The sequence below is a fragment of the Bubalus kerabau genome, chromosome 3 (genome assembly GCF_029407905.1).
Source record: "Bubalus kerabau isolate K-KA32 ecotype Philippines breed swamp buffalo chromosome 3, PCC_UOA_SB_1v2, whole genome shotgun sequence".
Classification (NCBI taxonomy): domain Eukaryota; kingdom Metazoa; phylum Chordata; class Mammalia; order Artiodactyla; family Bovidae; genus Bubalus; species Bubalus kerabau.
This window is the reverse complement of record NC_073626.1, coordinates 125,170,267-125,195,098: the sequence shown is the minus strand read 5'-3', so window position 1 is coordinate 125,195,098 and position 24,832 is coordinate 125,170,267. Positions and strand designations below refer to the sequence as shown.

At 48.4% G+C, this 24,832-nt stretch overlaps 1 protein-coding gene across 1 annotated transcript in view; it reads left to right on the top strand.

The window, feature by feature from the left end:
* The window catches only part of SCTR (secretin receptor), a 67,307-nt gene that overhangs the window by 26,435 nt on the left and 16,040 nt on the right, over positions 1–24,832 (top strand). Inside the window, exons 5-9 of the mRNA XM_055574445.1 lie at positions 3,217–3,324; positions 7,840–7,943; positions 13,628–13,725; positions 14,938–15,070; positions 17,111–17,264. Of these exons, the coding sequence (XP_055430420.1) occupies positions 3,217–3,324; positions 7,840–7,943; positions 13,628–13,725; positions 14,938–15,070; positions 17,111–17,264 (597 nt within the window). The remainder of the gene's footprint in view (positions 1–3,216; positions 3,325–7,839; positions 7,944–13,627; positions 13,726–14,937; positions 15,071–17,110; positions 17,265–24,832) is intronic.

The following is a 24,832-nucleotide window of genomic DNA, read 5'->3' as shown; positions in this document are numbered from 1 at the left end:
GACATGAGCAGTACCATGTGGAGTTAGTGCCCAGGCCTGCTGCCACCAACGGTCAGCCTGGAGGTGGGATCCTAGCTGCCGTCACCCTGTCTGTCACTTTGCCTCTTGGGGCCTGGGTTCCTCATCTCTGCTTTGGGGCAGTGACCCTACTTGACCCCTGAGTTGTACATTGCCAGCCTGGACAGCCCCTTACCAGCCTTTTCTTCCCCCTGGCCAATAGGAAGGATATGGGCATAAGCCAGCTGTGAGGGGACTTGTGTCCCTCTCGCTCCCCCCACCCCCCACCAGCTGCTCCTCCCTTGCTTTCTGTCAGCACCAGGCCATTGTCCCTGTGGGCCAGACCTGACATGACCCAGCTCAGGAAGCCTGCCAGATGCCCTGGCACCCTTCCCATCTGTCTGGCTAGCCGGACGTGGGTTGGGTTGTCCGGCCTCAGGGACTCGGGCCAGTGCCCTGGCTGACCTGATCAGCCTCAGTCCTGAAGCCACTTCTCCCAAAGTGAGGGAAGAGGCTCCTTCGTGTTCCTGCAGCCGGCAGCGCCCCCAGTGCTTCTAGGAGGAAGGGCGGCTGCGTTGTAAACGGGGCTTCTGCAGAAGTCAGAATTTGGGCGGGGCTCACCCTCCAGCTTCCAGGTGCTGTGTCGGAGTGGAGGCACACCGTCCCCCTCTGTCCAGGGCCTCTCAGGACCATGTCACTGTCCCAAGGGCATCTGGGGAGGAGAGTCACTCAGGGGCCTGGTGAGCCACGTCCATGGTGGGAACCTGGAGGACCGGTGCCCAGACAGTGCAGAACCTTCCTGTGTACCCTGGGGAGGTTCAAGAAGAAAGAAGGTCCAGCCCGCCCTCTTTCAGTGCATACTGTGAGAGTTGGGGTGAAGGCTCTGGAACATCCGGGGGGGTTCATATGGCCCACTTTCCTCAAAGAACTCAGACACTGGTCCTTGGCCCCCTGGAAGCTTCCACTGTCACTGTGGGAGCTCCATTAGGCCCCACTCAGTTCCTGTGGCATTCTCCTCTGTCCTCTCCCCTCTTGCTCAGGGCCACAACCTCCCAGGGCTGCTCTGCCTCAACCAGGCATCTTTCCCTAAGATACTGGGGCTGGTGCCTCTGGAGACAAGCAGGTGGGCAGAACCCATGAGGTGGCACCCGGGAGCCTGGCTGAACAGTTACCTCACAGCCCTTCCGTTTCCTGGCGGGGTGACTCCAGGTACCCACCTCCTTGCTTTATTGCTTCAATTGTAAATGAGGGCAGAGTTGGGTGCCTTGCAGCACTGCTGTGGGTTGAATGCTCTCCTGTGTGTACAGCACAGAGCGACTCCTGCTGGCATCAAGCAGAGCTGGCAAGCAGAGGATGTGGGATTCAGAAATCATGTATGGCATCACCACGAAAGCCCATTTACAAGAAGTGGGTGATGAGGAGGGGAACAGGGGCCAGAGACTTGGGCATTCATCCTTTCCTTAGACACTTGTTGAGTGCCTGTGCCTTGCCCAGTCCTTGTGGGCACAGGCCTCCGGCGGTCATGAATCAGACTGGTTCCTGCTCTTTATATCAACTGCCCGGGGTGGGGAGCCATTTGCACCCAGGCACCAGGAGAAGCCCTGCCCCCTCCAGCCATGACCTCCCCTGGCCTCTCACAATCATCTTGGATGGGTTCCCGGAGCCCAAGGCTGGTGTGAGCCCAGAAGAAGGGGCTTCTGCAGCAGGAAGGGAGGGATGCAGTATGAAGATTCTCAAAGCAAAGCCTAATGACCACATACAGAACACCTGTAGGGAGGTCTTAGCTTGCAGATTCCTGGGACTCAGGACTACTGAATCAGAACCTCCCCAGTGACACAGATGTCCACTGAAGGATCAGTACCTCTAAAGTGGGACAGATCGCCAGGGGGGCTTCATGTGGAGGGAACAAAAGTGTCCAGGAGGATGCTGAAACTTTGAGCCTGGTTTTATTCATGCCTGACTCTTGCTCTTTATAAAAACTGGGAATTAGCCAGCTGGGTAATCCAGGGACCCCTTCAGACTGCACCTATCCACCAGTCCCTGGAGCTAAAAATTGCCCTGCAGTTCAGAGGACCCAGCTGGGTCCCCACTCCCAATGCCAGGATGAAACAGAAAAGGACTTGGTGAGGAAGAGGATTGGGGAGGATGGCGGGAGGGAGCTGCCATTCCCTGGCACCCAGTGAGTGCCAGGCTTTCCACGTAGAGATGATCTCTTCCCCTGGACAACCAGGCCATCTGTTTCCCCAAAAGAGCTGAGGGCTTGGGCAGCGAGGTGTGGTGAGGAGGATTGGAACCCAGGTCTCTGGGACTCAAGAATCTTGAGTTCTTTCTGAAGGTTGTGGGCTCCAGGGTGGTGTGTTCTGCTTTGTGTTCCCCAAACTGGATGTGAGGTGACTACAGACCTCATGGTTCACCTCTATTTCCAGGGTGCTCCAGACCTTCCTGGGTGATGTTCTCCTAGGTGGCATGGGCCCCCAGAAGTCTGTCACAGGAGCGGTTTCTCTGATTTTCTTCCCCTGGGATCTACTGTGGAAGAATTGTTATGTTAAATGATAATTTTTAACAGAGTATACCTGCCAAGCATTGTACTTAAGTAATGAGAGAACCAGTAATACATTAACCACTGGTTCCCAGGAGAATTCAAAGTACTGTATATATAAGGCAAATAGATGCAAAACTGGCTGAAAACAATTTCATTTAAATTTTAGAGAATTGATAGTCATGCAAATGCAAAGAAAATGACAGAAATGTGGATCCCAAATGCCTTTGGACAGGACTCATTAGCATGGCCATCAGTTAGCTACAATTTATAGAGTTGTGAAATAGCTCAAAGACACAAAAGGCCAGAGAACCTCAGGATCAGGTAAACCAGAAGGCCGTGCTTAAGACAGTGCCTAGTTTTGCATTATAGACATCCAGTAATTTTTTTCACGTCAGAGTCTTTCAGTTACCGGAAGTGGGCCACTGATCTGGCTCTGAGCTTCCTAGCAGCCAAACAAAACAAAGAGGAAACAACCTCAAATTCAGTGTCTATAAGGGCAGATATATACTAGCTGTTCACCATAAGTTCAACTTTGTGTTGCATTGAGACCAGATTATCCTTGGGAGGGATGGGGGGGGGCGACACCAGGCACAGGTGCTGGGAATGTGCCAGGCTGTGGGGTGGGGGGCCTGTGTCCACGTTGAGACGCTGTCTGATGCTGCTGCTCTTCTCGGCAGGCTGCAGGGGGCTATGGGACAACACCAGCTGCTGGCCATCCTCTGCACTGGGACAGACAGTGGAAGTGGCATGCCCGCGGTTCCTCTGGATGCTCGTGGGCAGGAATGGTAACAACTCAGCCCGGGGGCCCAACTGGGCAGCTGTGGGGCAGCCCTCCGGGTGGGCCTTGGCCTGAGGCACCAGGCCAAGACATCTCTGGGGACGGGAGTGAATGGAAGGATGGGAGTGGTCCTTGATGGCGACTGGAAGCCTTGCTTGGGGGTGTGCAGGGTGGGCTGAGTTGTCGGTGCCAAGCAAGGGTCCAGGGGGCCAAGTACCAGGGAAGGGGTAAAGGGGGCCAGGCCTGTTCCTCTCTGCCCTGTGTTCCCATTGAGGGGCTACCCTCCTTCCTTGCACATTTCTGGTCCCTTAGCACCCAGGGCCTTCGCTCCAGCCCTCGTGTCTGGGTGCCACTTAGCCTGGGCTGGCCTTCCAGGACACTCATTTCCTCTGTGCCCTCTCTACTAGGCTCTGCTGATGAACTCTGCCCTCTCTGGAAGCTTCTGGTCTCCTGGGGGATCTCTCACCCGAGCAAAGCTGCAGTTTATAAGGATTTCCTTAATTTCAGACGAGGAAGTGAGAAAGTTGTCTCAGACAGGGAACACTTAGGGACTAACAGGGACTAACGCTGAACAAAACCCTGTCATGTACTAGGCATTTTTACAGATTTAAACTTCAGTTGTCACAAAACCCCTGCAAACCACAGACCTTTTCTCTTCACTTGGCTTAAAGAGTGAAAATAACAAGGTCTGAGAGCAGTTTAGCCTTGGCTTCAGGTTCACAGCTGGGAGGTGGAGACAGGGGCTGCAGTTTCTTCTCTTGGCCACCCAGTGTCGCTGTGGGGCTGCAGGATCTGCCCACCTGCACGGTCTCACAAGGGCGCTGCCCACTGAGTTCCATGCTAGGGAGCCAGGGCACGGTTGGAGGATGAGGGTCGGCAGGGATCGTCTCAGCCTGGGGCCTACTGTGCTCGTACCCAGCTGCAGGCCCAGGGAATTGGCCAGCCCAGGACCATAGGTCAGGACCAGTCCAGCCTCAAGTTACCGAGAACATTTTGTCCTCTACCTGCTCTCTGCCCATAAATCCACCTTGGGTCTGGAGTCTGAAGAAAGTCTCCTCAATAGTGTCTCGAGGGTTCCAGGGCATCCCACCCCAAGAAAGGAAGGGGTCCAGTGAGAACAAGCTGGTGCTTCAGACTCTTCCTTTTGAAAGAAGAAAAAAAGTAGAATAAACTAACTGTTTCTCAGGGCACCTACTACATGGGCCCAGGCAGAATGGGTGTCTGTGTGGCTGGGAAACCACAGGCTAGATTATGTACCCAGATACTTGTGTGTCTGTGCTGGAGCCTAGAATATTCCGTCTAGGATGCGTTCCTTTGATTCTTAAGAGGGCCCTGGTCTTCCAGTATTTCTTCTTTAAAAGCACACTTCCTGAGTGGGGTCAGGCCTTGGCTTTCTTTCCCTTCTGTCTTGCTGGGGGATGGGAGCCTTACAGCAGCAGAGATTCCTAACCTGATGAGGCTTTTGAGAGTCAGATAAAAACTTTGACCTGGCTCTTCCCTGGACTGCTGGCGTGTGCATGCACACACAAACACACATTTGCACAAAAATACTGACTGTACTTTTGGGGACCCTTGAAGTGTTTACTGACCTGAACCTGGGTCAGAACCCCTGACATATTAGGAATTAAACCCAGGGGGAGTGGATGGGAGCCCATGGGAGCACACCCCTTGTCTCCTCTGTGGTTCTACTAAGAGCCATGTCAGCAGAGGGCACCTGGCCTGCATCTCATGCAGTGTTGTCGTGGGAATCCTGCTGGGTCGGTGAGGAGAGGTGTCCAGACAGATAGTCCAGCCTCCAGGGATACACTGTCTGATAACCACTTCTGGATTCCAGGGAGTAAGTGTCCTTTTATTTCAGTTTCTTGTCCAACCAGCCGCCCTTTGACCACCATTCTTTCCTCTCTGACAACATAGCTTGCTTGATTTAATAACAGAAAGCTTCCACTCATCTCCTGAATTCCAAGACTCCAGGCCCCACCATTTCTGGTCTAATTTAGAAAGGCCAGAGGCAGAAGGGAAGTAGCCCTATGGCGCCCTCTCTGTGTCCAGCACCAGCCTGGGTTTCCTGCCCCGTCTTGCAGTGTAGGTGATTATTCCTATTTGGTACAGAAAAGGGATGCACATAAGGGCACGCAGCAACCAAGAACCAGTGCTGGGTTTCAAACTCAGATTCTTGACCCGTGCTCCAGGTCTCCTGAGCCATCATAGACCTGGCATGCCTAGAGCCCAAATGCCAGGGTCTCCTGCTAGAGTTGCCTCTGGGATCTCAGGGAGCGGGCAGGAAGGAGGGTGGGACAATGATGGGCCACATTGTGGCTGGGCTCTGTTGCCCAATTCTGGGCCTTGGTTTTCTTATCTGTGAGATAGGCCAGCAAAACCTCCCTCAGAGGAGTGCCATTAGGATCAGCAGTTTAACATAGTGGCTAGTTCTAGAAATGGCCACCATGTTTCTCCAGCTGAGTGGAATCTGTTTGGTCCTAAACCCTGAGAGACAGTGGCCTAGACCATGGGGCCAGTCAGAGAGAAACACACCAGGCCCAGCTCGGGTGGCTGGGGAGCCCTGACAGGATATTGATTGGCGCAAAAGGAGCAGCAGGGCTCCTTTGTTCAGAGCTGGGGTCAGCCCCCTGCAGCAGCCAGACCTGGGGACTGGAACTCGGCCCCCCTTGGCAGCCCAGCGTGGAGGATGCAGCCAAGCCAGTCACTGCAGGCAGGGAATCTCCCCGCACGGCTTTCCCAGACTTCTGTCTTGGCTTGGCAGCTCTTCTACCCCAGTCTTCGGGCTTTCGCTCTAAAAAGCTCCTCCTGGGTAAGCTCTTCCCTCTTCCCTTGTGAAAACGTTTAGAGCGGGCCCTTCCTTCTCCCTCATTTATTCTCCTAGCCAGCCAGCCTACAGATGTTTGATGAGCAAGGGCTCTGGGGAGGCAGGCTCTAGGGAGCCCCTGGAATCTCTGGGAGGGGAGGCAGGGGAGCCACGGTCACTTCCGTGTGAGAGGTGCACACTGCAGGCTTGAGAGACAGAGAGGGCTGCAGCGATCTTGTGGTTTATAGTACAGAGAAGCACCAAAGAGAGGCTCCCTGGGAGGTTATGTGTGTTAGCTCTGCTGATTTTCAGACACTGGGAAGCAGGGTGTGAAGTTATATATAAAGTAGAACTTCTGGGAGTTCCCTGGTGGTCCTATGGCTAAGACTCCACACTCCCAGTGTGGGAGGAACGGGTTTGATCCCTGGTCAGGGAACGAAGATCCTGCATGCTGCACAGCCAAATAAATAAATAAATAGAACTTCTTAGCACAGGAGTAGAACCAGGAGCCTGTAAAAAGTTACCAACCAGGCAGATTTCTCTGGGGCACTCACCCATTAGATGGCTGTCCCTGATAGCTCAGTTGGTAAAGAATCTGCCTGCAATGCAGGACACCTGGGTTTGATCCCTGGGTTGGGAAGATCCCCTGGAGAAGGGAAAGGCTACCCACTCCAGTATTCTGTCCTGGAGAATTCCAACCCATGGGGTTGCAAAGAGTCAGCTGCAAAGACTGAGTGACTTTCACTTTTCAGGGCCTGGGATCAGGAAGAGCAGAGTAAGAAAGGGATTAGAACAAAGCCTGCGGCTGAGAATATAGGCCTGAGCCCTGGGGGTCAAATCCCGTGTTCTACGTTGACGGGGGTGTGGTCTTCAGCAAGTTCTTTAACCACCGTGTGCCTCAGTTCTCCTAGCTATAAAATGGGTGTAGTATTTTCATGTTACAATACCTTTTACTATAAAAGTAACAGTGCCGACCTCATAGTCTTGTTAGGATTGAATGAGTTAATATTGCTCACATGCTTAGGGCAGTGCCTGGCATATAGCAACCACTGTGTATTGTTATAGTAGAGCATGAGGTTTTATAACTGAATAAACACATGGTCATTAGTGTGAGGTCAGTGTTGTTTGGTTTGGGGTGTGTAACCTGCTGTTCTTATGCACTGTATACGGCCTCTCTCATCATTGGAGGCATTGCCATGCCTGCCAGAGGAAGGTTTTATTATTCTCTGAGGGGCACCCAGGTAGCTGAGCAGTGACCCTGGAAGTTGTGCTGGGCCTGGGGCCTGGGACATGTGTCAGTCACCTCCGTCGTTGTGGAGCCTGGTGCCTGGCACAGGGTGTGTGGGGCGCGGAGTGTGGGTGAGGCAGTGGGGGCCCAGGGGGAGATGAGCAGTGCTCAGAGGCTGGGGGCGGCTAACGGTTCAGGGCCCACCAGGTTTGCAGGTCAAGTGATCCAGAACCGCGGCTCTGTGTCTCGCATGTACACGTGCATCCCCACTCGGGCTGTCTGCCCACACCTTTCCTGCCACTTTTCCGGACTGACTCTTACAAAGGCTTCAAGGGTCAACTGAGCAATTGGAGCTGCCCTGTGTGGTTCGGAGAAAGGGACAGAGTGACAGAAGGAAGCTCCCTCCACCTGCAACTAAGGTGGGCAAGGCACCCAGAAACCTGGCCATCAGTCCGTCCCTCTGCTCACCACAGAATGCTTGGTCCCCACAGGTTCCATGTTCCGGAACTGCACACAGGGCGGCTGGTCAGAAACCTTCCCCAGACCTGACCTGGCCTGTGGGGTCAATGTGAATGACTCCTCCAACGAGAAGCGGGTAAGCCTGCCACGCCTCCCCGTGGGGTGGAGGTGCCTGGGGAGATAGAGTGAAGCCAGCCCAGGGCTAGGTCAGGTGACCCAGGGCTGCCCTTCTTAGCTCCACACCCTCCCAGCTCTCTGTCCTGGCCCACCAGCCTCGAGGGGATGTCCCTGAGGACCGTGGCACAGTGAGAACTGCCACGTGCCTTGGGGATGCCGCGGCCAGGTTGGCATGAAACCCAAAGCGCAGTGACTGGGGCTAACTGCTTGGGCCAGTGGTGAGTCTGAACTTGCCCTGTGGCCTTGGTGGGGGTGGGGAGGATGTAGCCTCTCTGTGGGTCAGTTTCTCCATCTGGAAAATGGGGTGAGTAATAGTCCTGAGCTCGTCAGGAGGAGCAGAGTGAGCCCTGGAAGTGCTGGGAAGGGTGAGAGGCCACAGCACCTGCTCACAAAGGTCCCTTCTCAGAGGAGACTCAGGCTCCAGGAGGCAGGAGCACCCAGCTGCAGGCAGGCCTGGTTTAAGAGAGGATGCTGGCGTGTGGGCGCCCTGAAGAGGCCATTCGGTTCAGAGTCCTTCCTGAAGGAGATTGGGTGGGGGACGGTAGTGGGGGATGGAGTTCCTTCTCTCCCAGGGCTTTATCATCCAATTAGGGAAGATATGGGAGGTCTTCAGATCCAGGTGGAATAATTTAATAGGGATTACGCATGGTCTTAGAGGGCCAGTGGATGGGCCCAGACCTCTGTAGATTTCCGTCTCTGTCTCTGACCTATGTGAAGACAGGAGGCTTATGTGGATCACATTTGTAAAGTCCATAAGATGCAGAAGGATCAGATGTATAATGGATGGCAGGATGGAGGTTCAGAAGGATGCGTAGGCTGCAAGTGACAGAAACTTCCAAGGGGCTTCATAAGCTAATGTGGCTCATATAACTAGGATGCAGGGGATGGGCATCGGGTGCTTGTAATGAAGCAGCACCCCAAAGCCACTCAGGACGAGGTTTTTTTCCTATCTCTCTTCCTGCTAGCCTGGTGACTTATCCTGGGGCTGGGATCCTGTTGTCATGTGTGTGCCGATGACGGCAGCCGCAGACTCCCAGGCCTGCTTGTCCAGGAGGAGGGACAGCCTGACCTCTCTGGCTAACTGCAAGAAAGCTTCATATGCAAACAGCCAGTAAGCCCGTTCTCACATCTCACTGACCCAATGTGACTTGAGCCTGTCCACCTCTGCACCTTTCCTGGCAGAGGGATGGGACACATGCATGGCTTGAACCAGCAGTTCTCAAACTTTTTGGCCTCAGAACCCTTTTATATCCTTAGGAATTACTGAGGACCCTAAAGAGCTTTTGGTTTTGTGAGTTATCTCTGTTGAAGCCACACTTAAGAACTGTTGGCTAACATTAGTCAGCTGGATAAGAACAAAGGCCAGGGCTGGAACCATGATATTCATGGCTGGGTTGAAACTCTAAAATGCCAGAGAAGGCGCAGAGATTTAACAAAGATAAATGCAAAGTTCTGGACTTAACTGAGAAAATTAATTGCCCAAAAATAGTAAAAAAAAAAAAAAAAAAAAAGAAGACCAACTATAACTTCAGCTCATGTAAAAAAATATTAGAATCCCTAAGATTGGTATAAGTTTTTCCAGACCATGGGATATACTGGTCCCTAATGCCAGACCACAGACAAGCACAGGCTTTGTCTTTTTTCTTTTTGGCTGTGTGGCTTGTGGGATCTTAGTTCCTCAACCAGGAATTGAACCTGGGCCCTTGGCAGTGAAAGTGTGGAGTCCTAACCACTGCCCTGCCAAGGAGTTCCCCACAAACTTAGTCTTTTATGCTGAGAATTGAATCATCCTTTCTGAGTGTTAAAATGTCTTTTTATCTTTTAATCAAATGATTGTGAAAGTATGTATTTACTGATTATCTTTTTGCAACTTCCTGACTTGGCATGCACCAGTTGCCAACAGTGGACTCAGATTAGCAGAAAGACCAGGCAAAGCTGCCACGTGGGTACATAAAGCTGACTTTCTTTACCCGGAGCAGAGGTTAGAAAACTAGGGCCCTTGGGCCAAATCCAGCCTACCACCTGCTTTTGCAAGTAAAGTTTTATTGAAACACAGCCACATCCATTTGCATTGCAGGGGCTGAATTGAATAGTTGCAAAAGAGATGGAGTGTTTAAGCTTACGTGTTTGCTGTGTGTCCCTTTATGGAAAATGTCTGCTGTCTCCTAATGTAGAGGATGGAGAAGGACAGGACCCAGTCAGGACACACAGCAAAGAGACAGGTAGCCTCATCCAGGACTGACGGCAGCGAGGCTTCCTTCTGGACCCCTAGCCTTCTGGGGGCAGGTGTTGCAGAGGTTGAGGGCACTGAGGTCACATCTGGCTTTGGGGGAACAGGGCTCTTTTGGGGTCAGATCTTAAAGACAAAGGCAGAGCTGGCTGGGATGCCCTGAGGGTCACCTGGCAGACAGTAACCCAGCCACAGGACAGCATGGGATACTCAGCCTGGACCCTCCACACTTGTCATCCATGCCTCCTCACGCTGCCACAGGGTGACCCACTGCTCCTGACCCAGGACTGCAAAACCAGGTGTCTCCTGAGTGAGCTGGTACCCTCAGCTCTAAGGTGTGTCCCGCACATGGCAAGATCCTAGGGATGGCACATCAGTCTCCAGATTTTTGACATTTCACTACTCTTTGAAATCCTAAAGGCTAGGAACCATTAACCCAATGCAACCTGCTGCCCTCTTGCTTCCCCGCACTCATTCCTGAGAGGTGGCTCCTGGCTCCTGGAATTGCAGTCACCTCAGTGGGGAAGGGCAGTGTCACATGGCAGCTAACCTGTAAAAAGTCCCCTCTGCTGTCAGAAGAATTTTGGTCCCTCTGAGTCAAATCTACCTTCTGATAACTTCTGCCCTTTCTGGAGCTTACAATTCAGTCTGACTCTTTTATACATCAATCATGTTAATACCCTTCTTCCCTAAGTTTGTTTCCTTCAGGATGTGGTGTACTCAAGTATTTTAATGCACTCTTCAGATGACATGGCCACCCCCCTCCGGAAATGCTCCAGTTTGTTAATGTTCCTCTTCAAATAACATACCCAGGCCTGGAACACTCCAGACATTCCAATGTGGCTTGCTGCTCCACAGCACTCCATTAATGAAACCGAGAAGAGGCCTAATTGTTCTAGCAGCTACCTCATGCCTCATACTTCATAGTATGGAACAGTCTCAGACTGCTGACTCAGGCTGAACAGTGGATAGTGGGGTAGAGGGTGAAGATGGAGAAAATTAACAAGGACTGAGTGTTTTCTAAGGGCCAGGCATTGTCTAGATACTCTACCTGATACCACATCTGCTCTTCCAAAAAGCCTGCACGGTGGATATCATCTCCATTTTACAGATGAGGAATCTGAAGCTCCCAGAGAAGTTTAGTGATTTGCCTAGGGTCACACAGAACTCAAGTGATTTGCCCAGGACTGGTGAGTAGTAGCAGTCCTAGGTTTGGAACCCTTGTCTCTTGACTCTGAAGCCTTTCTGTGTTCCCTCTGCATACACTTCTTTAACACCATGGAGTGTGGGCCACTCAAACCTCAAGGTCATTTTTGTATAAACGCCTGTCAGATTTCCTCAACGGTATCTGTGTGCTGGTGTTTTCTTGTTACCCTTTCCTTCTGGTTGCAAAACAATACTTAACACTGAAGAAAAGTGAGAAGTACAGAAAAAAATACAAATGAAAATAATGACTGTATCCACCAGTTTGTAATCCAAAGTTAATCACTAATAATATCTAACACAACTCCTTACAATCTTGTTTCTGGATATGTGTGAGATTGAACCACCTGAGATGACCAATATTCAATCTTTTTTGGTCTTCAAAAAAGGGAAGAGTCATACAATTCAACAACACTTTTCTTTGCATAAAGCAGAAATCACACTGTACCTGTAAAATTTGTATTCTGCCTTTTCACTTAGCATTATGTTATGTCCTGACATTTTTTGAAACTCTTGATAAGTAGCATTTTAATATAGCCTAATTTTGAAATAATTTGAATTTAAAAGAATTTAGTTAACTATTCTGTTGTTGGGCATTTGCATGCTTTTCATTAAAAATAGTTCTGTGATAAACATCTCTATATATAAATATGTTTTTATATTTCTGATAATTCTTAGAATTAATTCCTAGAGGTAGAAGGGAAGTCAGAAGGAATGCTTGTGGTTTTTGATCTGTGCTACTTTCCAGAGAGACTGAGCCAATTTTCACTCCCACTGTACCCTCATCTGAGGCTTCCCTGGTGGCTCAGTAGTAAAGAATCTGCCTGCAATGCAGGAGACCAACTGCAATGCAGAAGACATGGGTTCGATCCCTGGATCAGGAAGATCCCCTGGAGGAGGAAATAGCAGTCCACTCCAGTATTCCTGCCTGGGAAACTCAATGGGCAGAGGAGCCTGGTGGGCTACAGTCCATGGGGTCACAAGAATCAGACATGACTTAGCAACTAAACCACCACCACCATGTAAGCTCACCTACATAGAATATTAGTACTTTTAAATATTAGTTAATTTGGTTGGTAAGAAAAAAAAATGGTATGGCATTATTGCTTTACTCTTTATTTCTTTGGTTCTTTTAGAGACTGTTGTACAATTTATTTTTTGAACCTAAAAAATACAGGTCTTTACATTTATTCCTATGTACATCATTCCACTCCATTGAGATGTTGAGTCAAAGCTGAGCCAGTAGTGTGTAGTGGCTGCTGAATAAGCCAATGACTGCCTGGCTGCATTAACAGGAGTGCAGTGTGTAGAACAGGGATTGCCGTGTATAAACCGGGTCCCACTCTACTTCTCCCTGGTCAGACAGTAGATCTGTAGCTTTTCAAGCGTCTGGTTCAGGGTGTCTTGTTTAAGGAGGACATTCACAAACTGTAGCATATTAATTGAGGAAAATGGTGGTGGGTAATGGAAAGAGATTAAAGACATAGGGAATACTGAATGCTGAGTAAGCGGGGAACAGTTGGGCAGAAGAGCTGTATTCCGAAAGGACAAACCTCTCTGTAGCATCTTTGTCACTCTCCTATAAGTCTAAAGCTATTCTACCATGAAAAAGTTATTTTTAAAATAATGATGAAAAAAAAGGGATTTCCCTGGTGGCTCAATGGTTAAGACTCTGTGCTTCCACTGCAGGGGGCACAGGTTCGATCCCTGATCTGGGAACTAAGATCCCACGTGCCGCACAGTACGATCTAAATAAATTAAATAAAGATACTTAAAAAAATGAGAAAAAAATAAAATAATGATAGGCTTTAGGTATAAGACAGATTCACTTTATTTGCAGTGACTCCAGAAGCAGAAAAGTGACCAACAGGTACAATTTAAAAGTAATGGATTTTAGATTCATTTGAGAAAAAAAATCTAATACTTTGCACTGCTGTATACCCAGTGAAGACACCATCCCTGGAGGTATTCAAGCAAAGACTTGAATTCAGGATGGCAATCAGAGGCCTTGTGTGTGGGGTAGAAGTTTGAACTAGCATCAGATAATGCCCAAAGTCTTTTCCCAAGCCAAGATATCATGCGTCTATGAATTTGTGTCCTTGGGGTATGAACAGAATAGCAGTCAGAGTTGAAGGGGTTCCAGCCACCTGGAGCAGGTGAAATGGCAGATTTAGCCGGTGGTAGGTGCTGACACAGGCCTCTCTCTGCAGTACGAGTACCTACTGAAGCTGAAGATGATGTACACCGTGGGCTACAGCTCCTCCCTGGTGATGCTCCTGGTTGCCCTAAGTATCCTCTGTGCCTTTCGGTAAGAACAGGTACCAGCTCTCCATCTCCCTAGCCTTCCCCAGGCACAGCACTTTGGGTCTCTTTTATTTGCTCAGACCAGAGAAGGGAGGTCTGGTGTGCCACTTTGTCTTCTCTAGATCTAAAGCTTACCTGTGGCAAAACACTGAAGTTTCTGTGACCTCCTTCATCCCTTCATTCATTTGACATTTACTGGACATCACTAAGAACTTACTGTGCTGGTTGCTTTAAATGTATTATTTCTGATGTTCACACAATGTAAGAGATAGGTATCACCCTCATTTTACAGATATACTAGCCAGACTCATGTTTGCAAGAAACAGAAGTCCATCTTAAAACATCTTAAGAAAAGCAAAGGTGACCTGAAGCATTTAACTGACAATTTCAGGGGCATCTGGCTTCAGGTATGTCTAGGTGCTCAAAGGTATGAGCAGAACTAGGTCTGTCTCCTACCATTGCTTTGCCCTGCATTGGCTTCAGGCAGGCTTTATGCAGGGACAGTAGAGACAACCACCAGCAGCTGCAGAGGCACATTCTATTAGCTCAGCAACACCAGGGCAGGGAGACCCCTTTCTCCATTAGTTGCAATGAAAGTCCTGGGAGAGCAGGCTTGGGTCACGTGCCCAGCCCTGGGCCAATCACCACAGCCAGGTGAGGAGTGCTCTGATTAGTCAGGTCTCTCATGAGGGTGGGAGTGGAGTTGTCTGTACCCAGAGCTGGAATAGGTACCCCATATGAGAGCCTGGTTCCTGTAGAGAAGGAGGGGAACAGGTGACAGCCTTCTGCCCCTACCACAAGGGGACACCTAGGCTCTGGTTGGTGAAAGCCTTGCTCAATTAGGTTGTGTAGCTGAAAAGAGACGGAGCCTGGATCTGATTTCTCCCCACAGCCTGTGTACTTTCTGTGCCACATGCCCCCTTCCCAACCCTCCCTTCTAACAATTCTGGGAGCTGCAGGAGGTGGTCGAGGCAGAATCGAATCTCACTCTTATAATCTCAGCTTTTTTTTTTTTTTTTTTTTTTCAATTGCAGCATGAAACAGAGTAGGCTGGCCACTGGGGGTCTGGCCTCTCATTCGGGTTCTGCCAACAGGGAGATTCATAGAGATGCCACGTCCAGTACCTGGGTTTCCCTGGTGCATGGGGTAGGGGGTGGGGGTGCTGAGCTGAACCCTCCGGCTCTGCCACCTATGGCCCTGCATTCTCTTTCTCCAGGAGGCTCCACTGCACCCGCAACTACATCCACATGCACCTCTTTGTGTCCTTCATCCTGCGTGCCCTGTCGAACTTCATCAAGGATGCTGTGCTCTTCTCCTCTGACGATGCCACCCACTGCGATGCCCACAGGGTAACATGCCCATATGGCCCATGGTGTGGCCAGGCCTGCCTGCTTCCCCCCAGCCCCATTCATTGAGGCTGGATTTAATGCCTAGAATCAAAGGGGCCAGCACTGGGGCTGGAATAGGAGGTTCAAGGAGTCCCATGTCCCCACACATGCAGCCAGGGACTCCTATGAAGGCAGTTTGCTGAGAAGCCAATGGGGCTACTGTTCAACTTCCAGTGTCCCGGAGTGGATCAGCCTCTCTGGGTATTAGACACATAGCAAGGCTCCTCCTTCCTCTACTCCTGCCAAGTTCCAAATGTAGACAGATGACAGAAGTCTAGAGATGGTTGGGATTGTAGAAAGAAAAAGATGAGTGCACCCTGGACAGGTCTGCATCTGCGTGCCCAGATGTGCAGCAGAACATAATCTCACCCTCTTCCTCCTTCTGAACATGCAGAGGAGTCTTCATTCATTGCAATATCACTCTGTGTATCATTTGAGAATCTCTTCTGCTGTACGTAACATAAAACTATACATCAGTGGCTTAAACAGCTGGGTGTTGTGCCCCACAGAAGCAGTCCACAGATGGGCAACCCAGAGGTGGCACAGTGGCTCCTTGCCACAATGAACACAGTCCTTTTCCCTGTCTGCTCTGCCAGTTTTGATCCCATGCTTTATACTGTGTGTTAGCAATATGACTGCTGCAACCCCACACGTCACATCTATGTTTCAGGCAAAAAGGAGGGAAGTCAAGGTTAAACATTTTTCTGTTTGGGAGGCTTTGGCTTTTCATTTGGAAAATAATGTGCTTCCCAAGACTGTGTTCACATCTCACTGGCTAGAACTGTGTCATGTGACTACGTCTAACTACAGAGGAAGCTGGAAGTTCAGTTTTTTACTATCATAGTCTCCATAGTGGAGGCAAGCAAGGGTAAAGGGGACTGGAAATTGAGATTGGTTTAATCAGCCCACCTGTCGCTTCCCACCATTCACATCTGTAATTGCTTATAGTTCTGTTACGTTTATATACTGCTTGTAGTTTTTCACATGCATATGTATGTGTGTGTTTTTTCTGACTCAAACTGAGAGGTCCCTCAAGCTGGGCCCCTGTGTGTCAGGGAGATTTCCAGGATGAAAGAAGAGTACCAGCTTGGAGTTAGAAGATTCTGACCCCACCTCATCACTGACCAGTGAAGTCCAGCAGTGCCCAGCAGGGAACCTTTTCAGGTTCTTCTAAACTGTAGACTCACCAGCCAGCCATGGGCCATGCCTGGAATCAGAGTCTCTAGGAGACCACAGGCAGGAAGAACACCTGGCCAGCAGGGCAGCCCTGGGCCCTCCTCTGCGGCCGTGACCCTCCTGCACTTTGTCAGCAGCCTCTGGCCATCCCAGGAGCTGTCATCCCCGAGCTGTCCTCAGGGAAAGAGTAGGAAGAGAGGATGAAAGGAAGGGAGACCCTCATAGGGTGCAATGGAAGCCGTGAGGGCATGGAAGCCTTGTGCCCCACAGTCCTGCAGGCATGGCTTCCTGGGACCCCGACAGGGGACATGGCTGTCAGCTAAGTCACGGCGGCAGGCAAGGCCACCCTATGGCACCCCCTTGAATGTTTCAAGGTTTGGATTCCAGATGCAGTGCAGGCAGGAGTCCTGTGTTCTCTCATCAGTACTTGTCCCTTCTCCATCTATTTCTAGGAAACTTAACCAGGAAAGAAATTTATTAACCTTTTGCTCAGAAATCCATTTCCCTCTTTAGGCCTCAGGTTCCTCCTCTGAAAAATGCCCTCATTTGCTGTTGGGAATTGGGCAATATCTGACACAGTTTGATAACTGGTGGCCAGTTCCAGAATTTGAATGTCACACACCCATTGGCTATGCTGACAGAGCCTGCTGGCCTCTGGACTTGCATTCTAGAGACATCTATGAACCTGATCTTCTGATAGTGGAAGGCCAGAGGGGATGGCTGTGAGCCTGAGAGATGCTCTCTGTGGCCTGGCTGCCTGGCCCTCCTTCCTCTGGAGGGAAGCCCAGGATGGCTGGCCTGTGACTCAGCTGCCTGTCTTTGTAGGTGGGCTGTAAGCTGGTCATGGTCTTCTTCCAGTACTGCATCATGGCCAACTACTCCTGGCTGCTGGTGGAAGGCCTCTATCTTCACACGCTCCTTGTCATCTCCTTCTTCTCAGAACGGAAGTGGCTCCAGGGATTTGTGGCCCTCGGATGGGGTATGTTCTCCAGGGTATGGTGACTGTGTGACAGGTGGGAAAGGGCACTGAGGCAATAAGGGCTTGGGTTCCAGTTTCAGCTCCACACTTAGTTAAGTTAGTGAACTTGTGTGCTCTTAGACAAGCTTCTTGATGGTTAACTCTCTGGCCTCAGTTTGCCTGTCAAATAGGAAATAATAGCTAAAACCTAGGTCTGATTTCTGGCATCCAAAGCCTTTTACGATTTGATACCCCCAACACCTGTTGCCTTATCTTCCCTAGACTTTCCATTCGTATGTCCTCATTCTCACCTCCTTTCTGTATCAGGTAGGGTGCTTTAACTGTAGCTATCAGAAAACCTGACTTAGATAGGCTTTAAACTTAAGAGGAATTAATTGGTTCATATAACTGACAAGTCCAGGGATCACCATTCAGGCGAGGCTGAATCCAGCAGCGCAACATCATTTCTTTTTGTTTTTCTACTTCACCTCCTGTAACATCAGTGTTATCATTAGGCTGGTGTTCCCAGTGTAACTGTCCGCAGCTTCTGGGCTTCCTCCTGGCTTCATTGGTACATCTAATGAAAGAAAGAGGCTGTGTCCCAGCATTCCAGCAAATACTCAGATTCACTCTGATTGTGTCATACACATCCTTGAACCAGTCACAGGGGCCTGAGGGAGTGGAATCCTCTGATTGGCTTCAGCTACTCAAACCACAGAGCTTCTCAAAGGAAATTCAGGATTCAGTCCAGGCAGGAGAGGAAATGGTAGCAAGGCAGCCAACTGCAGGTCCCGTTTCTTCTCTTCCCCCTTTCCTTTCTGGCCAGTGAAGGTGATAACAATTTCGATTTCTTGAGCACCTACTGTATGCCAGGCATTGAGCTGAGCACTTTAATCATCACAACAACCTCCAGAGGCCTCTTAGGAACCTTGGCTCAGAGACATGACATAATATGCTCAGCTCACACTGTGGACAAGAACAGAGTCAAGATTCAAACCAAGGCCTGTCTCTTTGCAAAGCCCCGTAACTCTTACTCTGCCACAAACAAACATCTATCCATCCTTCCAGGCATACACACGTCCATCAATCTGTCCACCTGCCACCCATCCATCCATCCTTCAACTGTTCATTTGATAAACATATGTAAACTACCCACTGGGTTCTAGACGGAGTCAGATTTCTGTGAGTGACTCACAGGCTTACAGAGGTAGTCATGTATACCAGCCATTAGCTTCATTTACTCTCCTCTTGGTGCCTTTAATTAAGAAGTGCCCCTTCCAGGAATGCCCTCCACTGTCTTTTCTGCTTGTCTAAATCATGTGCAAGGGTTCTGCCTCCATCAGACCGTCAGGGAAGTTGCCTGAACTGCCAGAGTTTGCCAAGTTCTCCTGCTTCTGAACTCTTGACAGTCTGATTAACACATGACCCTTGGCCAGCGGAAGCTGTAGGGCCCTGCTGATCTGGATTTCCACACTGGCCAGTAGCCCCAGAGGGTCTGGGACAAGGGACTTGCCTTATACAGCCAACTCTGCCCCAAACATCCCCAATATGGAGCCAGCTCCCTGAGCCTTGACTCCCAGATCTGGCAGGATTTTCCTGAATGAACATGGACGGTTTCATCATCTATAATATCAGGATTGTAATTTATTCAGCTTTCTTTGAGCACTTCTTTGTGCTCAGAAGGGCTTACAGAGATTCCAAAAATAAAAACAGTTCCATCACTCAAGGGGTTTGTAGTCTAGCAAGGAGACAAAATTACACTGTGATAATATCTCCATCACAGATTCCTAGGAAGTTTAATGAGATGAGAACCTTCTTTTCTTTCTCAAATATTTATTGAGCATCTACTATATACCAGGCCCTGGGATTAGAGCCACACATAAAACAGCACCAGTTCCTTCTCTCCCAGCCTTTTTGCCTGCACAACCCCAAGGGGACATGAAGGGACTCAGGAAGGTCTAAAGCTTTCCAACTGTGAAAGGCTTTTCTCTTGCAAAAGCAGCAGCCGCTGCCTCAGTTTGTACGTATTCCCTGCCCCAGGCCCTGAGATAAGTTGCTTAAATGAGTATGTGGTCAACCATAAAACTTTGCAAAAAAAATTTTTTTTTCAAATTAGAAAAAAAAAATTGCCATAGTCTCATCTATTGAACATTTTCTGGGGTTTCTTTTCAGACTTTTTTATACTCCTAGTTTTTCCCACTTGGTTACAATCATCCTGTATGTAGAATTTTGAATCTTGCCTCTTTCCTTGAACACAGAAGCATGCTCTATATTCTTTCAAATCTTCAATAAGCATTTTTAATACTCTGTGGATGTATATAACCAAATACCTATTTTTTTGACGTTAAGATTGTTTCTCATTTTTTATTGTGACAAATAACACAGTGAGGAGTGCTTTTGTGGGCAAAGCTTATTCCATATGTGATAGAAAATCCTGGAATTGGGGCCCCTGAGTCAGAAGGCATAGGCATCTAAAATTTTTAATACTTATCCAGAACTTTTACTTTTTCAAGGTGGCTGGAGTGTCAGTCTGTGCCCAGAAAAGTGTGACACCTCAGGCTTTCGTAGATGAATCAAGCTCCCTCCCACTCACAGAGGGAACTCAAACCAGTGCTCCTCCAGCTGGAGCTGCATTGGAATCATGCAGACGGCATGTCCTCCCACCCGGCCCTGGGCCCCTCCCCTGGCCAGAGTCTTGGTCTGGTGGGCAGGGGTGGAGCCTGAGATTCTGCATTTCTCACTGGGCCCCAGGTGATGCTGACACCACTGTCCCAAGGGCCACACTTAAAACCATAATTTAAGCAGTTATTTTCCACTGACTCATTATTAAAGATGTAAAACAAATAATAATAAACAAGTGGCCCTCAGAGTCCCTATTTGCCAAAAGTACCCAGCTCTTGAGAGTCCCTTGGACTGCAAGGAGATCCAACCAGTCCATTCTAAAGGAGATCAGTCCTGGGTGTTCTTTGGAAGGAATGAAACTCCAGTGCTTTGGCCACCCATGCGAAGAGTTGACTCATTGGAAAAGACTCTGATGCTGGGAGGGATTGGGGGCAGGAGGAAAAGGGGATGACAGAGGATGAGATGGCTGGATGGCATCACTGATTCGATGGACTTGAGTTTGAGTGAACTCTGGGAGTTGGTGATAGACAGAGAGGCCTGGCGTGCTGCGATTCATGGGGTCACAAAGAGTCAGACACGACTGAGCGACTGAACTGAACTGAACTGACCCAGAATTTAGGTAAAGAACTTTTTTATCAATGTCATACATGCACTTGGTTTAGAGAATTAAATAGAAGTACAAGTCTAGGACTTCCCTGGTGGCACAGGGATAAGAATCTGCCTGCCAATGTAGGGGACATGGGTTTGATCCCTGGTCTGGGAAGATTCCATACGCCACGGAGCAGTTAAGCCTGTGTGCCACAACCTCTGAGTCCAAGCTCTGGAGCCCCCAAACCACAACTACAGAGCCTGTGTGCTGCAACTACTGAAGGACGTGCGCCTGGAACAAGAGAAGGCACTGCCGTGAGAAGCCCTGCACCACTACGAAGAGTAGCCCCAGCTCTCTGCACCTCGAGACAGTCTGCACAAAGCAACAAAGACCCAGCACAGCCAAAAATTTAAAAAATAAATTAAAAATTTTAAAAAGAGGATAAACTTCCTTAAAAAATAAAATGTCAGCCTAAAATGAAAAAAAAAAAAAAAAAAAAGTGCCATGAAAAGGCTCTCACTTCTGCCTTCCAATTTTTCAGTTCTTCCTCCTAATATTTACTCTCATATTTCTAAACGATATTCTACTATTTCTTGATTTGTCCATCTGAGATATTATTGGTTGACTCCTTGTGATGGAAGGGAAGGATATAAAATTCTTCATCTACCACCTCCATCTTCCCATTAGAGTTGTTCACATTTTGGGGCTAAATCATATTCAATGTATACATCATTATGTCTATATAAATATTCTTCATAACTCAGATGATAGAGCAACTGCCTGTAATGTTGGAGACCCGGGTTCAGTCCCTGGGTCGGGAAAACCCCCTGGAGAAGGAAATGGCAACCCACTCCAGTATTCTTGCCTGGGAAATCCCATGGACAGAGGAGCCTGGTGGGCTACACTCCATGGGGTCGCAAAGAGTGAAACATGACTGAGTGACTAACACACACACAAATCATATTCAATGTATACATCATTCAGTTCAGTTCAGTTGCTCAGTCATGTCTGACTCTCTGCGACCCCATGAACTGCAGCACACCAGGTCTCCCTGTCCATCACCAACTCCTGGAGTTTACTCAAACTCATGTCCATCGAGTCAGTGATGCCATCCTACCATCTCATGCTCTGTCGTTCCCTTCTCCTCCTGCTTCAGTCTTTCCCAGCATCAGGGTCTTTTCAAATGAGTCAGTTCTTTGCATCAGGTGGCCAAAGTATTAGAATTTCAGCTTCAGCATCAGTCCTTCCAAAGACTACTCAGGACTGATTTCCTTTAGTATGGACTGGTATACATCATTATGTCTATATAAATATTGTTCACTACCAAGCCAAGTGGTGTAAAATCATTTTACTTCCAATATTTGATTTTTTATGTTTTATGGAGTCATTTTTTAAATTTAATTTTTATTTTATATTGGAGTATAGTTGATTTACAGTGTCGCATTAGTTTCAGGTGTACAGCAAAGTGGATCAGCTGTACATACACATGTATCTACTTTTTTTCAGATTCTTTTCCCATATAGGTTATTACACAGTATTGAATAGAGTTCCCTGTGCTATACAGCAGGCCCTTGTTGATTGCTTTATATAATGTCATTGTTCAGTCGCTCAGTCATGTCTGAGTCTGCAACCCCATGGACTGTAGCATGCCAGGCTTCCCTGTCCTTCACCATCTCCAAGAGCTTGCTCAAACTCATATCCATCGAGTTGGTGATGCCATCCAAGCATCTGGTCCTCTGTCACCCCCTTCTCCTCCTGTCTTCTATCTTTTCCAGCATTAGGGTCTTTTCAAATGAGTCAGCTCGTCTCATTATGTGGCCAAACGATTGGAGTTTCAGCTTCAGCATCAGTCCTTCCAATGAATATTCAGGACTGATTTCCTTTAGGATGAACTGGTTGGATCTCCTTGCAGTCTAAGGAACTCTCAAGAGTCTTCTCCAACACCACAGTTTGAAAGCATCAATTGTGTGTTGCTCAGCCTTCTTTATGGTCCAATTCTCACATCCATACATGACTACTGGAAAGACAGACAGTCAGCAAAGTAATGTCTCTGCATTGTAATATGCTGTCTAGGTTGGTCATAGCTTTTCTTCCAAGGAGTAAGCGTCTTTTAATTTCATAGCTGCAGACACCATCTGCAGTGATTTTGGAGCCCAAGAAAATAAAGTCTGTCACTGTTTTCATTGTTTCCCCATCTATTTGCCATGAAGTGATGGGACCGGATGCCACGATCTTAGTTTTTTAAATGTTGAGTTTTAAGCCAGCTTTTTCACTCTCTTCTTTCACCTTCATTAACAGGCTCTTTAATTCCTCTTTGTTTTCTGCCATAAGGGTGGTATCATCTGCATATCAGGTTATTGATATTTCTTCCTGCAATCTTGATTCCAGCTTGTGCTTCATCCAACCCAGCATTTGCATGATATAATCTGCAAATAAGTTAAACAAGTAGGGTGACAATATATAGTGGTATGTATATGTTAATCCCAAAATTATGGAGTCGTTTTTAATTGACTTATTTTATGTTGCTGTCATTAATTCTCCCAAATTCTCAACCGAACTGGAAAAGCATCCAGTGCCAGGTTTCCTATCATCAAAGGCAACAACATGTCATCTATCAGTCCTATTTGTTAGGTTTATTCCTGCTCTATTAGTGTCCTAGGGCTGCTGTAACAAGTTGCCACTGGCTTAAAACAACAGAAATTTATTCTTCCCCACTGTGGGGACGAGAAGTTCAAAGTCAGGCTTTGCCAGGGCCAATCCCTTCTAAGGTCTCTGAGGGGCAACATGCTCCATGCCTTTGCCCCAGTTTCTGGCAGTCCTTGGTCTTCTTTGCCTGGTAGGAGCGTCACTCCAATTTCTGCCTCCATCTCGACATGGTCTTCTTCCCTTGTGTCTCCTCTCTTTGTGTGGGTCTCAGTGCCTTCTTAAAAAAAATAACAGTCATACTGGATTAAGGCCCCTATAAATATGACCTCATCTTCACTAATGACACCTTAAAAGACCTTGTTTCCAGGAAAGGGAAAGGTCATACCTAAGGTTCCAAGGATATGAACCTTTGGGGTGGAGGGGGATATGCCATTTAACATAATCTACTATCCTGTGTTCTTTCTAAAGGAGCTTTCTGCCCTCTTGCTCTGCCCTCTGGTCATTCTGTAGACTCACTCACTCCCTTAACCTTCACACTGAGTTTTTCTTCATTTCCTCCACAAATCCTATACCTCGACTTCTTGTTTCCCTATCTTTGGTTTACTCTTTGGTTGTGTTGGAGTTCATCCTCTAGTATCTGTCTAACAGAGAATGCATGGAAGCTACATTCTTTTGCACTCCATATCTAAACATATCTTTTTTATTTTAAGTATATTTATTTATTTGGCTGTATCAGGTCTTAGTTGTGGCATGTGGGATCCAGTGCCCTGACCAGGGATCAAAGCCTGGCCCCCTGCATGGGGAGTGAGAGTCTTAGCCCCTGGACCACCAGGGAAGTCCCTAAAAATATCTTTGTTCAGCTTTCACACCTAACTTATAGTTTTCCTGGGCATAGAAATTAGGTTGAAAATTGTTTCCCCAGAATTTTGAAGGTCTTCTATTTTGGCATCTGGTGTTACGGGACTTGCCATGTCATTCTGTTTCGCAAGCTTTTACTCACCTCTCTGTATAAGCTGCAGAATCTTCTCTCTGTCCCCTGTGATTTTTTTTCTTTTTTTCTTACTATTTGATTGTGCCATGCAGCATGTGGGATCTTAGTTCCTCAACCAGGAATGGAAACTGTACCCCTTGCAGTGTAAGTGCAGAGTCTTTTTTTAAAACCCTTGCCTGAGATTTTGGCTGTGCTGGATCTTTGCTGCACACAGGCTTTCTCTAGTTGTGGAGAAATGGGGCTACTCTCTAGTTGCCCTCCGCAGGCTTCTCATTGTGGTGGCGTCTCTTGTTGTGGAGCACAGGTTCTAGGCACACGAGCTTCAGTAGTTTCATTAGTTCTAGGCTTGAGGGACCTCGAGTGTGCAGGCTTCAGTAGCTGTGGCTCTCAGGGTCTAGAGCGCAGGCTCAGTCTGCAGCTCTCAGGCTTAGTTGCTCCTCTGCAGGTGGAATCTTTCTGGACCAGGGATCAAACCCAGGTCCCCTGCATTGACAGGTGGATTCTTATCCACTGCACCACCAGGAAAGTCCGGAAGCATGGAGTCTTAATCACTGGACTGTCAGGGAAGTCCCTTTCCCTTGCATTTTGAAATGTCATAGGAATGTGCCCCCATGCAAGTCTGTTTTCATCCTTTTTGCTGGTGAGTGGCGGTCCTTTGATCTGGAGACTCGCATCTGTCATTTCTTGGATAGTCTTACACTGTCCTTTGATCTTTTTTTCCCCTCTGGTTTTTATCCTCTC